The sequence below is a fragment of the Eptatretus burgeri genome, chromosome 11 (genome assembly GCF_056783735.1).
Source record: "Eptatretus burgeri isolate ZD-2024b chromosome 11, Ebu_testis_v1, whole genome shotgun sequence".
Classification (NCBI taxonomy): domain Eukaryota; kingdom Metazoa; phylum Chordata; class Myxini; order Myxiniformes; family Myxinidae; genus Eptatretus; species Eptatretus burgeri.
In genome coordinates this window covers 92,765,646-92,780,492 of record NC_140971.1, presented here as the reverse complement: position 1 = coordinate 92,780,492, position 14,847 = coordinate 92,765,646, and the positions used below count along the sequence as shown (strand labels likewise).

The window sequence follows — 14,847 nt, the reverse complement described above, 5'->3', positions numbered from 1 at the left end:
CCTTTGGTACCAGGTCTCTTCAGAGAATCCTTGGCAATCACTGGTTGGACTTTGTATCCAACGAGCGGTTGCTGAGAGAGACTCAGATAAGATTTGTTACCTGCATAGTCCGTGAGCCTCATCTGTGGCTGTTTGGACATGTGGCTCATTTTCCTGACGCTGATCCTGCTCACCAGATTCTCTCCGCGACAGAGCCTCATGAGTGGAAGAGGCCAATGGGCCGACCACGTGTCTCATGGTTGCAGCAGGTTGATCGGCATCTCAAGGAGATGGGATGTGACTGCTCCAGCCATCTGCCTGGGGGATGGCCAGACGGAGGCCCCTGGAGTCAGAGGCGGAAAGTGGATGCAGTGATGTGCTGCTCTGGCACATGCTCCCATACCTGACCTGAAGAGTACATACCTCTGTCGCCAGAGGGCTGCAGTGCTCATCGATTGCTTCAAGTGTTCATAAAATGTGTTGACAATCGACCGGTATCCTTTTTGAATGATGGTAACCATTCTTCCGTCTAACCGTTCTCCCCCCCCCAAACACACACACAAAGCTTGGGTTGTATACAAAAAAAAACGTTACAGATAAACTTTTTCATTTTACTTTCTCCACTTTTTTGGCTGTTTCGTGGGTTTTCGTGTGTTGGATTTTTTTTTAGAAGAAAAAAATATCCTGCCAAGTCCAGGATAATGTTTCTCTATTGGTGGAAAAGCTAAGATAAACCATCAGTGAAAGTGATGTGCAACTGATTTCAAGCATGAGCCCTTCATCAGAGCAAAATTAGAACGTCATTGAATGGAGGGTTGAGTTGTGGAGTATGTATGTATGAGTTTGCAAGTGACGAATAAGTCATCCACACTCAGCCGATTGGGACTGGCAAGTCATGAAGTTGGTTCACTGTTGTGACTAACCAAATGAAAGGGGTGGATTTGAGGGGTTTAATTATAAGAATGGCTGAAGGAGAGATACTCCTTCTCCAGTACTGGGCTGATTACATCCAGGCTTTCTACATAGGATGAGCATGACCCCAATTAGTGTATATGGGATGTTTTTAGATCCTCGTGGAGGATCTCTAAGTCTTACTCACGTTGTTGTTCTTCATCTTCTTGTGGACTTTTTTGTTTCACAGCCTACAGTTTTCATCGAAACTTCCTGAAACTTGGCATATGTATGTAAAAATACCCTGCGCAGACATTAACCATCTCCGATTTTGAAAATTCCTCCGAGAAAAGAAAGTTATAACGTCAAAATATCTCCGCTAATGGAAATCGCCTAAAAAATTATCTGAAATTAGGCAAGCTTTTTGAATTCTGTTTGTGGGAATCGAACAGGGCATTAGCAGAGATGAATTACCGCACATATGATGCATCACTATGACGTCATATCAATTTTTATGACGTCATTGCTATTTTTTGACATTTTTTTGTTTCACAACCCAGAGTTTTCATCAGATCTTCATGAAACTTGCCATGTATATGCAGAAAGCCCACGCGCAGGCAGTAACCATCTCCGATTTTGGAAATTCTTCCCAGAAAAAAAGTTGACGTCATAATATCGCCGCTAATGTAAATCGCCTATACCGTAATCTCCGAAACTAGGCAAGCTGTTTGAATTTTGTTTGTGGGAATCAAGCAGAACATTAGCACAGATGATTTATCGCAAACCTGATACATCATAATGACGTCATATTCGTTTTTATGACGTCATCATTAAGATGAGGAGGATCTTTGCTCATTTGAGCTTGTTTTTTTTATCTTCACCGGCGCTCTTGGGGGAAAAGGGGGAGGGGGGAGGACGCTAATTCTCTATGTGAATGTGTATCGTGTAGCACCGCCTCCAGGTGGGGGAGGGTATTATAAGTCTCCATATAAGGTATTTACAGTACAGAATTCCTGTTCCCACGTTTTCCAGTGCGGTGAGGTGTTTTAAATTGTAAGCAATCGGTGTGGTTATTTATTTTTTGCGTATGAAAAGCCGTCACTTGCCTATACACCGCCCAAATAAAGGTGTGCGTCAAGAACGCGTTGCGTGCTCGAAACAAGACCACCCGTCGGGCGGGCACTCTGCGAGTTATTTATAATACGAAGAAGAAGAATCCCACCAATTAACGACAATTTTGGCGCGAGGTGTGACGTTACCGGGTCGGCCATTTTGTCCCAATTACCACTCTTGCCCACAAGAGACGTGAGTCTTTCCATGTCGTGTGACACGTCGTTGGAGTAATCGTGAATGCTTTGCCATTTGATGAGTACATTTTTTTTTGCAAGGCCGTGTGGTAAAACCGGGCGTTGCAGGGACTTGTTAATCCGTGTGGTGATGGAATTCATTGTACCGTGTCGACATTTTAATACGCGAAGCGGTCGACTTTGCTCACTCACGTCCTTCGACTCGCCGTCCAACGAGTCACGATTGTGTGTAAATGGTGAGAGCGTCGTCTCTGAAACTGGGGGGTCGGTCGGTTATTCGAACCCCGGCAATGTCGGCCCAAACACTTAAAATGGGACGAGCTGCTGCTTTCTTTACCCGCTTGACGTTAACAGTATTATTACAAGAGACGGAGCACGGATAACCCACCTGAGTTGGGTAATAATGGCGAAGGTCGCGGAGGCTTGTTGCATCATGGCGACGATTCTGAACTTCCCTCGACTCTGTGTTGGGTTTGTTTTAGTTAAAATGTCCATTCGATGTCGAACGCCGCCATCTTTATTTTTTTTTTTTGCATATCAAGGGCCATTGTTTGAAAAATGAACCAAATTTGAAAAAAATGAGGTTTGTGCTATAAATTTTAAAGTTGTATATTCATGAGGAGCATTGTCCTAAGTTGCATGATTTATATTTTTATTTTTGAATTAAGACCCCATTCATGCTCATCTATCTATAATTGTGTCTGCTGTTTCTCGACAACCACTGGTCCGATCTAATTGAATCTTGCCAGGATTATTGCTGGGGACCTGAGTATGTGCCTTTTCAAGGTTTGATATTGTTACGGTTGTGGAAATTCACAGAACACCATTCAGGTTCCCCGAAGATCAGTTATGTCGATAAGTGTGTGTCCAGATAGATTTCCCCGCCGATGTCTAACGGGAATTATTCGTGAGCCGGGCTGTGTATCTTTGAGGTAGTATTATTCTTTTGCTCTCTTTATTTTGGCAAACAAACAACATCTCCTCACCACTGTCACTACAACCAACAACTCCTCACCACCAGCGTCACAACCAACAACATCTCATTACCGTCGCCACAACCAACATCTCCTCACCACTGTCGCCACAACCGCCAACATCTCCTCACCACCATTCCCAACAACCGCCAACATCTCCTCACCTTCATCTCCACAAACGCCGCTATCTTTTTGCCAGCAACGGTATTCCACGGACGAGCGGCATCTCCGCCGACAGACGCGGGGACTCCCTCGTTGGGGCGGGAGCCGATGATCTCTACCACGTCCGCTTTCTCCGCATTTGACGGCCAGATCGGATCTAAATGCCCAAAGGGGCAGAGCCAGCGGGGGGGGGGGGGTTGAGAGGTCGAAGGTGGAAGACCAAACGCACCCCCGTACCCCATAAAAGGGCGTGCTGGAACACCAAGCCGGCAGTCTGTCGGGGTTCGGAGTCGAGTGCAGTGGAGCTTGGAGTCCGGTGGAGAGCGCCAAGGTTCGAGTCCAGTGGAGGGCTGTTGGCTGTCAGAGCGCAGCGGAGCTTGAAGTCAGGGAGAGGTTCGAGTCCAGTGCAGGGCTGTTGGTCGGTGGAGGCAGCCGGCGAGAAGTCTTCAACCAGCGGCATAACGGTCCGAGGTGATTGGGCCCCGGGACGGTCTGAGCGACGCCGTGGAGTGAGCGGGCTCTTAAGAGAGCATCAACTCTAAAAGAGCAAGGCCCGTTCACTCATCTGAGGCGTCGTCAGCTAGGCCCGATCGACCAGGCCGCACGGCAAGGCCCGGACCAACCGAGTCGCCATCACACCAGCTGCCGTGTTGACAGCGAGACATCGAGGGTCGTCCAGCGAGTCACCACGAGGGTGGCAGGTAACCTGTGCGGTCTCATGGAGCTCCTGCGGTCTCCACAGCTCCGTGGAAACATTAAAGGCCTACGGGTCCTGTTCTACCCTTTCCTTTCCTGGGGTTTTCTTTGCATAAAAATTGTGGCACCTTGTCCTATAAGTAGAACTGACTAAGTGATTGTGTAAATAATAAATAGAACGGCTGTAGTTCTTTTGTTTGCTCGCGTCTTGTCCCTACCCCCATTCATTGCCTTGACTGCATGCGTGCATTTCTAAATAAATGTCCCCTTTTGTTGAATATTCACCTGCTTGTTGCGTCCCTTCCTTCATTGAGCTGCCGTAATTGCGTTCGGAATAATAGCTGTTTTTTTAATAGCCGATAAGATAATCGTATTCCAACGGGGCTTGGCGATAATACACCGCTCGGCAAATCGCAAATGAAGCGAGCTGCTTAAGCGGCTCGTTTCCAAGCAGGTCCCGTTGAGGTACAATCTCTCGGTAGTCTGCCCGCGTGAATAATTAGGTAAATCGACCATTCGGCGATCGGACCCTGTAGCGCGGGTAGAGTATTGACAAGGTTGTGGTATGCTTAAAAGCACACCCGTGGCTGGATTTCAGGCGTTGATCCGGAAGGCTACGACTGGATTGCCCGTCCAGTGGGTGCGCGGCCGCAATTAGCTAAAAGCGGTCGTCCGCACGCCGGCGGGTGGAAACCACAACAATATTAATCAGACAAGTGCTTCCCAAGTTATGGCCATTTATTTACCAACCAATGACAGGACACTCACACGATGCTGCGTGGGCCTGGCCGATGGGGAAGAGAACCTCGGCCGAGTTCCCCATTACGGGTTACAACGTACGGACTTCCGGATAGTGATGACTTGGTGTATTCTAATAATTTCTCGATTTTTGTCTGCGCATTTATAGATAAACACAATGCCCCAATCCAGTCGTCGTTTACGAGAGCGAAGGAACGGCCTGTGTGGTTGTTTGAAAGTTTTGTTTGTTTGTTTTTTGGTTTTATTATTTATTTATTTATTTATTTATTTTTGTTGTTTCTTATGCACGTACGTTTTTTTTCTCTCCTCTTCTCTTTGTGTTTTTCCTTGCGATGACATTGCGAAAAGGCAAAATACGTTGGCGCTATTTGAATAATTGGCCATTAAAACTAAATTGCGATTAATCGTAACTGCGATATGCGAACTTCCGGACAGTGAGGAATTAACTTCCGGACTTCCGGAATAACTTCCGGACTTGACGAATAAGTGACGACTTATTGTATTCTTTCTCGATTTTTTTTTTTCTCGATTTATCGACTTACTGTATTCTTTCTTTCTCGATTTCTGTACTTTCTCGATTTCTTTCTCGATTTTCTTCAACACAATGCCCCAATCCAGTCGTCGTTTACGACAGCAAAGGAACAAAGCTGTGCATCGTGCACGCGCATTGGAATCTAACGAAGCACGAGCTACTCGCTTGACACGTGACGCTATGCGCGTGCCAAGGCGTCGTGCAGCTGAAACGGATGAAGAACGAAACGGATATCCATTTTGGCTTGTAGCAAGGTATTATGTACACATTTAGGGCACGGGGGACCAAAAAATGAAAGTCATTGTATGATTAAGTTTTGCATATCATTTGTTGGCCAACATCATGGGGATTCACGATCTATTTGGGCAGAGTTTAATTCTTCCTCTTTATATTGCTCCGACAGGGTCAAAGCTCTGACCAAACTAACATCTTCGGATTAAAAGTGCAGGTATCTTAAAAACGTTACGTACTTCCCAACGACCTTTGATGTTCTGTATACTGAACACAAACTGGCCTTTGGTATTGATTTTTTTTAATATCATAGGACCATCTTGGTAAACTTATTCTATGGTTATAAAATCAAGCTTATAGCTACCAGTAATTTTGTAGCAGCTTGGTAAATGCAATTTGTTACATACTTCCTAACATTTTTGATAGCCTGTGTTTGGATAAAAAAACATGCTTTGTAAGCAACTATATCCATAGGACCCATAGCAAAGTATCCATTTTCTGAAAGCACAGACACTTGGGCATTATATGACATTAAGATTGTTTATCTTATCAAAACTCGGTTCAATTTCTAAGCTTTCTCCTTATTTAGGACCACAGTGTACACAATACCATGCTACAAGCCTTTTGCATTTGATCCTATATTGATGTGTGTTTTTTTTTTGTTTGTCCGTATGGGCACGCACGTACGGCCACGCACGTACGGCCACAAACGTACGGGCACGCGATGGCGAAGGAACGGCCTTTGTGGTTGTTGTTTGTGGCACGCGGTTTGAATTTTATTTTATTATTATTTTTTTGTTTTTTGCACGTACTGCCACGCACGTACGTGCACGCACATATGGGCACGTTCTAGTTTTCATAAATTTACATAGGTGTATATTATAATTAAAATATTATGCATTTTCCCCCTTTATTAGACAAATGAAAAAGTGTGTAATAACTTCCTTTCTGCAGTTTAATATCATAATATGTTTGTCCATATCCATTCAAAAACATTTCTCTTAAAAAGAATAGCTTTTATTCAATTATAAGGAAATAATTAACAAAAGAGTTTAATTAACTTTAAATGTCACACACGTGACCAAAAACCATGAAAAGTTTATGCCAGCTGAAAACAACAGCTTTGATATTTATTTTTCATGTCAAAAGCTAGTTTTATGGTGTCTTTCTATTCACCAAATATGAATTCCCTAAGCTGTCATTCTTAATTAATAAAGAGCTAATTAATTGGTCACACACGTGACCAAGTGGTCATGTGTGTGACATTTGTTACTCCTGTGAGTATCAGAATGAAGTCCAGAGTGCTTTGTGGTCATGTGATTCTGTCACTGTTCACTGCTGCCATTTTTCCAGAATGGTAAGTGTCAGTCTCATTTGATTGTGTCAAACACAAATGACAAGGGAAAGGATTCGGTATTCACATTTGTAAGATATTTTGGTACCAAAGCTTCAGCCGATGGCTCTATCACATTTTTCACAGATGGGCCATCATCTGAATTCAAGAACAAGTTCATGGTGAAACTTCTCTTGATTTTGGCACAAGAACACAATGCCACATATGAATGGCAATACTTTGCCACATCTCACGGGAAGGGGTAGTGGATGGCATAGGTGGTGCTGCCAAGTCACTTGTTCGGTGTAATGTCATGAGCAAGAAAGCTGATGCCCCAGTTGTCCAGAACTCACAGGACTTTGCAAACCTGGCAACCACACTGATGCCCAATATCATGGTAAGACATATTTCAGAAGATGAGAAAAAGAGTGCCATTCAAGAAGCACAGCCATAAGAAAGTGTAATTCCTGTGCCAGGTATCAGTAAAGTACATGTTATGCAGGCATCTCCACCTGGTATCTTGAAGTTCTGGTATACAAGTGGTGTAGCATACCCAGACATCTCTATCCAGTACAGTGCTCCGACACAGTCTTGACTGGGTTGTTGAGGATTGGTTGGTGGTAAGGTATGACCAAAATTTATTCACTGGAGAGGTTTTGAGGGTAGTTGGAAATGAAACTGAGGTTAATGTGATGCACAAGTTTGGGAATTTCTGGAGGTGGCCTCCATCTGAAACACCAGACATCTTATTCTACACACAAGATCAAGTTGTAAGGAAGATATCAGTGCCTCAGGTGGCAGGATCCAGGGGACAGTTCAAATTTGAAATTTAATATCCATGCAAAGTGATGCATGATGTAGTGGAAGTTCCTTGTTGTTGCAGTGGAGGTCATGTCCTCAAGATAAATGAAAGTTGTTATTTAGCATTTGCTGTCAAAGTAATGTTTGTGTTTTACCACGAAATAGTAGTAGACATTGCCAACTATGGTAGAGAACTCTAGCATCATGAAGTGTTAACACTCCATACCCGAAAGTTTATTGTTAATTAGTGATGTTATAATTTAGGTAAAAATAACACTTGTATTGCCACAAACAAATTTATCAAAGCTAAATAAAAATTTAGGTAAAAAGTAATTTTTGTGTTTTACCACGAAATAGTAGTAGACATTGCCAACTATGGTAGAGAACTCTACCATCATGAAGTGTTAACACTCCATACCCGAAAGTTTATTGTTAATTAGTGATGTTATAATTTAGGTAAAAATAACACTTGTATTGCAGGAAATGATTTACATCTGAAATTCATACATTTTTTTTCTTGTTATGAATAAAATTTGAAACATTTACAAAACTTTGCTACTTTTGTCTTTATTTCCTGGTTCAGGGACTTACTTTTCACAATATCAGTTAAAATCATGAACAGCAAAAAAATGATTGTTATGTCTTGTTTAGTACATGGTATCCACTACCCACATGCACGGAGAAAGTACATGTTATGCAAGCATCTCCACCTGCCGTACCTGTGCATGTCGTATCACACACGTGACCACCCAAATGTCACACACGTGACCATACATTGTCACATAAAGTAACACACAAAAAAAAAAAATTGAAAGAGATTAATCTTATTCATTGGTGTTTTCCTATCCACAGAACTATAATGCATGTCTGCTAGAATTATGAACATTCTAGCTTTTTAAAATCCACAGAGTTTGTAAGATAAAACTGAGTTATGAAAAAAATGCTTCTGTGTGAAGTCACACACATGATTGGTTGTATTTGACCTCTGACCCGAAACAAACAATCAGCATAACATAAAAAATATTCACTTGATAGATTTTTACATATACAAGTCATATTTACAGTACAAAACAATATACCTTTCAGGTTTTTAGAATTAGAAGAAATGTATTCCACAATTTGTAATATTTTTGGTCACACGTGACTAAGAATGGCCCTGAAGAACATGATGGGAAAGAGGGGGAAACGTCAACAGCTAAAGATGGAGGAAGACTTGGATGAGGAATGGGGGTGCGCAAGAGAGGATGTATGGGGGTGGACAAGATGGACACAGAAGGAAACTTCGAGGGGATAAAGTTTAAAAAAAAAAAAATGGATGGGCGGAGGGGGAGTTGGGTTGGGGTGAACGAAGATGTAAAAAAGATCTTGGTTTTGAATTTGGGGACAATCTGAGATGGTCGAGAACAGCTGAGATCTTGAAGGCCTGGAGGAAGAATGAGATTGAACAGGAGAGATGGAAGTTGGTTCCTGAGGTGGGGGAAAAGAGAAACGAATGAGTGAAGGTGAGCAGTGATCCTGGATTTTGGTAGCTTCACCAGAAGAAAGAGGTTTGATGATGGGAACCTTGTGAGCCCTGCAGAAACTTGGGGGGGGGGTGGGGGAGAAACAAAGCACAGAAAGAAGGCAGTGAAAGACAGACCACTGACCTGTCTGCAGCAAAGTTATAAGCCCACAGACTCAGCTTCATCATGGGAGATTCCAATGATCTTGAAAGTCTTGGTTTCCATGGCATCGAGCTGAGCAAGGTATGAGGCGGGGGGGGGGGCGGGGGGGACCAGCCCAGAGGGAAGAGCAGTTCTCCATCAAACTGCAGATGAAGGCCTTGTGGGTGGAAATGAGTTCAGGTGTGCCAAAGAAGGATTTTGGACGATGGAGGATGTCAATTCTCGGTGACTTGCTTTGGAGGCCAACTTTGAAATGTCGTTTGCCCAAGAAAGATCATGGCAGATAGTGAGACTCAGGTGTATGATTGATCACCTCCTCATGAGGATTGTCAAGAAAGTAGATTGGGGGGGGGGGGGTTGCAAAAGGGAGCCCAAAATCTGGATAGGTGGCTCCGTTTGATGTTTAAAGGTCCCATGATACTCAAAAGTACTGAAATTGCATACATATATATATATATATATATATATATATATATATATATATATATATATATATATATATATATATATATATATATATATATATATATATATATGTATATACAGTGGGACCCGCTTAATAGAATCACGGTTAATAGAATCACCCGTATTATAGAATCAAAATCGTTGAGACCGATTCCATTGTATCTAAATGTACACAATTTTTCCCGTTTTATTAGAATCAAAAACCCGCTTAATAGAATCAGCTGCTGGCCATCCACTTCGACAGTTCAGCGCCGACTGACCGTACAGTTCCAACTTTTGCCACCAGGCGGCTGACGTCACGCTAAAAATAACGCTATGCCACTACAGTGATTTCGGTAGTCATTGTACAGATAGGCAGACGGCTGACAGCTGCAGTCTAAGCACAAGGCGTGTCGTCATTTCCACGATGGACAGAAAACGAAAGTGGACGGATCGTTCAAACATTGATAAAGCACAAATCCTGAGGGACTATGACGCTTTGCCCAGAATGAGCCAACGAGAAGCTGCAGACAAGTTGGAAATTAACCAGCCGATCCTATGCAAGATTCTGAAAGATCGAGAGGCCATTCTGAAAGGTCAAGTGGATTCGTCTTCTTCTCAGAAACGCAAGCAAAGCGGCAACGCATCCGATGTCGAATCAGCAATGGTCAAGTGGATTCAAACTTCTAGAGAAAAGGAAACACCGCTTTCTGGACCTCTGATGCGGGAGAAAGCGGCTCAGTTCGTGGAAAAGTTCAACAACAAGAAGTTCAGTGCGACAAACGGCTGGATTGACCGGTTCAAGAAAAGACATGGAATCGTCCACAAGAAACTTCACGGAGAGGCAGCGGCGGCTGACGTAGGAGGGAAACAACAATGGCTGGACCACGTGTTTCCGGATCTCGTAGAAGGCTTCACGGCTGAAGAGATCTGGAATGCTGACGAAACCGGGTTGTATTTTCGGGCCTTACCAGACGGAACGTTCCTCTTCAAGGGAGATCAGCACTGCGGTGGGAAAAAGCCAAAGGAAAGAATCATGGTGCTTTTTTGCTGCTCGATGACTGGTGCTAAGCGTCCTCCTTTCGGTATTGGTTAAAGCAAGAATCCACGGTGTTTCAAAGGCCTCAAAACAATTCCAGTTCGCCTCAGAGCCAATTCCTCCGCATGGATGACAGGTTTCCTCTTCACTGAATGGCTCGATGAGTGGAATCGCGAGCTTCGGCGTCATGACTAGAAAGCGTTGCTTCTCATCGACAACTGTCCGGCACATCCCCAATCACTTCAACTGTCGAACATTACTGTGGCATTTCTCCCACCGAACACAACCTCTGTTCTTCAACCGTTAGATCAGGGAATTATCCGTTCATTCAAAGCTCATTACCACCGTGCCATGCTACGAAAAGTGCTCACTGAGATTGACAACGAGGATGGAGCAATGACAGTGAGTGACTTGGCGAAAAAGATAACGATCCTCGACGCTATGCTGTTTACGGACGCAGCATGGAATGATGTGAAGACTACCGGCATAGTGAACTGCTGGCGCAAAGGAGGAATTTTCATTGGAGCGGCAAGCGAAGGCGAAAGGGTCGAGAGCAATGACGACGACGAGTTAGCCAACCCTCTTCAAATGGATCCCGACCAATGGCAGGACTTCGTCAACATGGACGCCACTCTCCAAACCACAGACGATGATGTCACAGACGAAGCCATCGTTTCGGCAGTCCAACGCGAAATGGGAATTGCTACTGACGCAGACTATGACGTCGACACTAAAGTGGAGGAAGAGGAGGAAGAGGAGATCTCTGTCCCGACCATCAAGGAAATGATGTCTGCAGCTAAGACGATCAGGCTTGGTTTGCTATCACATGGGTTCAGTGACATGGCCTTCCTGCGCAAACTTGACAAGGAGGTCACCGCCATTGCCACAGACTCGTTAAAGCAGGCAACAATCGACAATTTTTTCATTGCAGAGTAGGCTCATCGACAAACCCATGTTGTTTTGCTTTGAAAAGTACATGTGTACTGTACGTGTAATTGTTTTATTTTCAGTAGTAAGTTGCATTGTTTTGAGCAAGTGTGTCATATAAATCAAACTAAATGCTGAGTATTTGTCTCCGTATGTGTACTTGACATTTGATCCGCTTGATACTCCACAACTCTGGTGAACTCGGATATTAGAATCACCCGCTTATTAGAATCAAATTTGTCCGGCCCAAAGTGATTCTATTAAGCGGGTCCCACTGTATATATATATATATATATATATATATATATATATATATATATATATATATATATATATATATATATATATATATATATATATATTATATGTCCTATAGGAGTTTTTCATTGTGATTTCTGATCTGACAATTTTTTTCACAATACTCGTTCTGTAAAATGTAAAATTAAAAAAACAAACCTCTTAGGGAACGCCCATAAAAAATTCTGCCGAAAGCTACTGAACGACGCGTAACCCACATGACGTCATCTCCAGAACAACAAAGGCTGCATGTAAATTACTGGGGTTAGTGGTCTACGTGATTGTATTGGCTTCAAATGTGTTTCCACATTCGATTGGTCGACTCAAACACTTCGTTCATTTCTGCTTTAAAAAAAATCAAACATTTGGTTTTGAATAATGGATGACATGGACTTTGATTTGTCTGGTAGCGACAGTGAGTGTGAGAGAATTGAAGGATTTGGTCTGAATCAGATGGAGAATTGTTGGATAACGTAGTAGCGGGAGGTAAAGTTCAGGCAGCTGGAAATGGAATACGGCCTTACCAGTTCGAGCACGAAGCAGGACAAGCAGAGGAAAATGGCGATTAAATTCCCAGCGTTAATGATTATCGGGAGGACATCGAAGGAAGACTTGGCAATAACACCTAGTTAGACGAGATCCTATTCGTAATTCAATAATGTAAATTCGACTTGCATACTGCTCGATATCAGAAATATTTTAGTGAGGTGACGTGACTAGCACAGCGGACATGTTGTTCCGCGGCGAATGAATCGCAAGCAAAGCCAGCCCATGTCATCGGCCGTATCTCTCCGCACATAAAACAGCAATCTCGCTGTCTGCATACGATGAAAACTTGTGTGCAGAACACACCTTGCGACACAATTGTTGAGAGTAGTCCGATAAATCTGACGTTCTGTTGCATTTTTATTTATTTTATTCCAACTGTCGTCATGTAGCGCCAGTAGAAAACAATGAAGAAAAGAGAATAATAAAAGAACGCTACAGCATGTCAGATTTATCGGACTAGTCGGACGGACGACAGATTTATCGGACTAGTCTAGACTCTGGAGTTGATAAGTAACTTGTATTAGCATGCACACAATGTACAAGTCAATGCGTAAGAGTCCCGAGGCTATGAGGCCGTGTAATAGGACAGATAAATTTGTCTTTCATAGTTGTGCCAACATATTTTTCCCTGTTCATTTATTACAGCATTTTGGCTAAATGTTAATGAATAGCAAGCCAATGGAAGCAGGACCTTCACTTTAGAATAAACAAATGTATGTCAAGTGCAGCCATACCTGGCTTGCATGTATGTAGAATCATACCTATCCCAGCAGGCTGGTTTCAACGAACAATTCAATAAGCTGCAAAATGTGGGTGCAGGTTTTTCACATTGTTTGATTTTAAAATTATCTCCTTGCGCCTTGAAATGATGCAATATTAATCTTTAGTATTTTACTTGTATGTCCCTGCAAGTTTCTTTTTTAATGGAAAGGTTCAACAGTCACATTTTATATTTTGTGGACATGGTATAGCCCTTTATTGTGCATACATGTATTGGATTTGTACACGACTACGACAAGGTAGTAAAGGGATAAATAATTGCCTCGTGATTGTTCTGCATACACGGCTCAGAAGCAGAATTTCTTGTCTCTGTGTGTGAGGAAACTTCCGCGAAACAATCACAGGAATTAAGATGATCAGTGAGATAGCAAACAAATGTGCACATTGCATTTGTACGTACTTTATACGGCGCACGACGTCTAATCAATCCACTCTGAGCGAGTCGCGTTCTGGAGATGACGTCAACAGTCATGTGACCTGCGGCTCGCTGAACTCAACTTTTTTGAGGGGCGGGGCATAGCAAGTTGTAAAAAGCACTACAAATGTTCGAAATATTGGTGTAATTATCCCATTGTTGATTTTAAAAAAGAAACATGGGTGATTTTCTTCACAAGGAAGGTCAAGTTAATATATAAATAACTAGAAACTTTTGAGTGTCATGGGACCTTTAACTTTTGTTCACCATGTCATTTTTGTCTGTTTGACAGAGTCGCCAGGCCGAGGCCTCCGAATTGGAGGTGACCCTGCTCGTCACACTTCACATATTTCAATTTAACAATAGATTTTTAAAATTTGTATTTGACCCCTTGTTCATGCACCAGCGGGTGAGGACTTTGGGTCACAGGTGTCAAAATTGGAAATAATATTTTATCCAAAATCCAAAATCTCCAAGGCTGGAGACTGGTGACATTAAAATGAGCTCCATCCGACCAATCATCCGTCCATGTACTTGTTTGTGAATGCAATAGTTGGACCCCTGACATTCGGGGTCTCGCTATTCTCGGACCCTGCGTATTCACGTGTCCGTTTGAACTGTTGCCTGCTTCTACATTCACCTATTCACTTTATTTATTTATTTAGTAACACTTCATGAATGGTCTCCTATGTCCACTGCCACTGATAATTATTAATTCAACCTGGGAATTCTTCCACACAAAACTGCTGCGTCTCCTATGCACAGATTCTTCCCATCTCGTCTTCAGTTATCTTACCCATCCTCTTGCTCTTGTTTCTCCCCATCCTGTGGTGAGGCATTTGCTTTAAATCAACTTGCATTCTTCTCCTGGAAGGCAAATCCAACCAAAGGCAACCTCAGATCATTCCACAAAGCCCTCCACGAGTATGTGGCTACTCTCAGGAGCGCCAGAAAACATCTGTCCAATCTCAAGAATGAGCTTTCAAATTTGTCTCCCTCCTCTAAAACCTTTTGGCGCCTTGTCAAGTCAATCTCTGGTGTATGCTCCCCTTCCATCCCTTCCCTCT

The 14,847-nt window shown here is 43.0% G+C and overlaps 1 protein-coding gene across 3 annotated transcripts in view; it reads left to right on the top strand.

The window, feature by feature from the left end:
• The first annotated feature begins 1,937 nt into the window (after window positions 1–1,937).
• The window catches only part of MAEL (maelstrom spermatogenic transposon silencer), an 88,716-nt gene continuing 75,806 nt past the window's right edge, over window positions 1,938–14,847 (top strand). Inside the window, exon 1 of one of the 3 annotated variants that reach the window (XM_085847424.1) lies at window positions 1,938–2,175. Coding sequence is in view for 1 of the 3 variants with exons in the window: in XM_085847426.1 (XP_085703552.1) it covers window positions 2,581–2,648 (68 nt within the window). In the remaining 2 variants the exon portion in view is untranslated. Of the gene's footprint in view, window positions 2,176–2,272; window positions 2,414–2,575; window positions 2,649–14,847 lie in introns of those variants that run through there. The other 2 variants (XM_085847425.1, XM_085847426.1) reach the window with 2 other exon arrangements.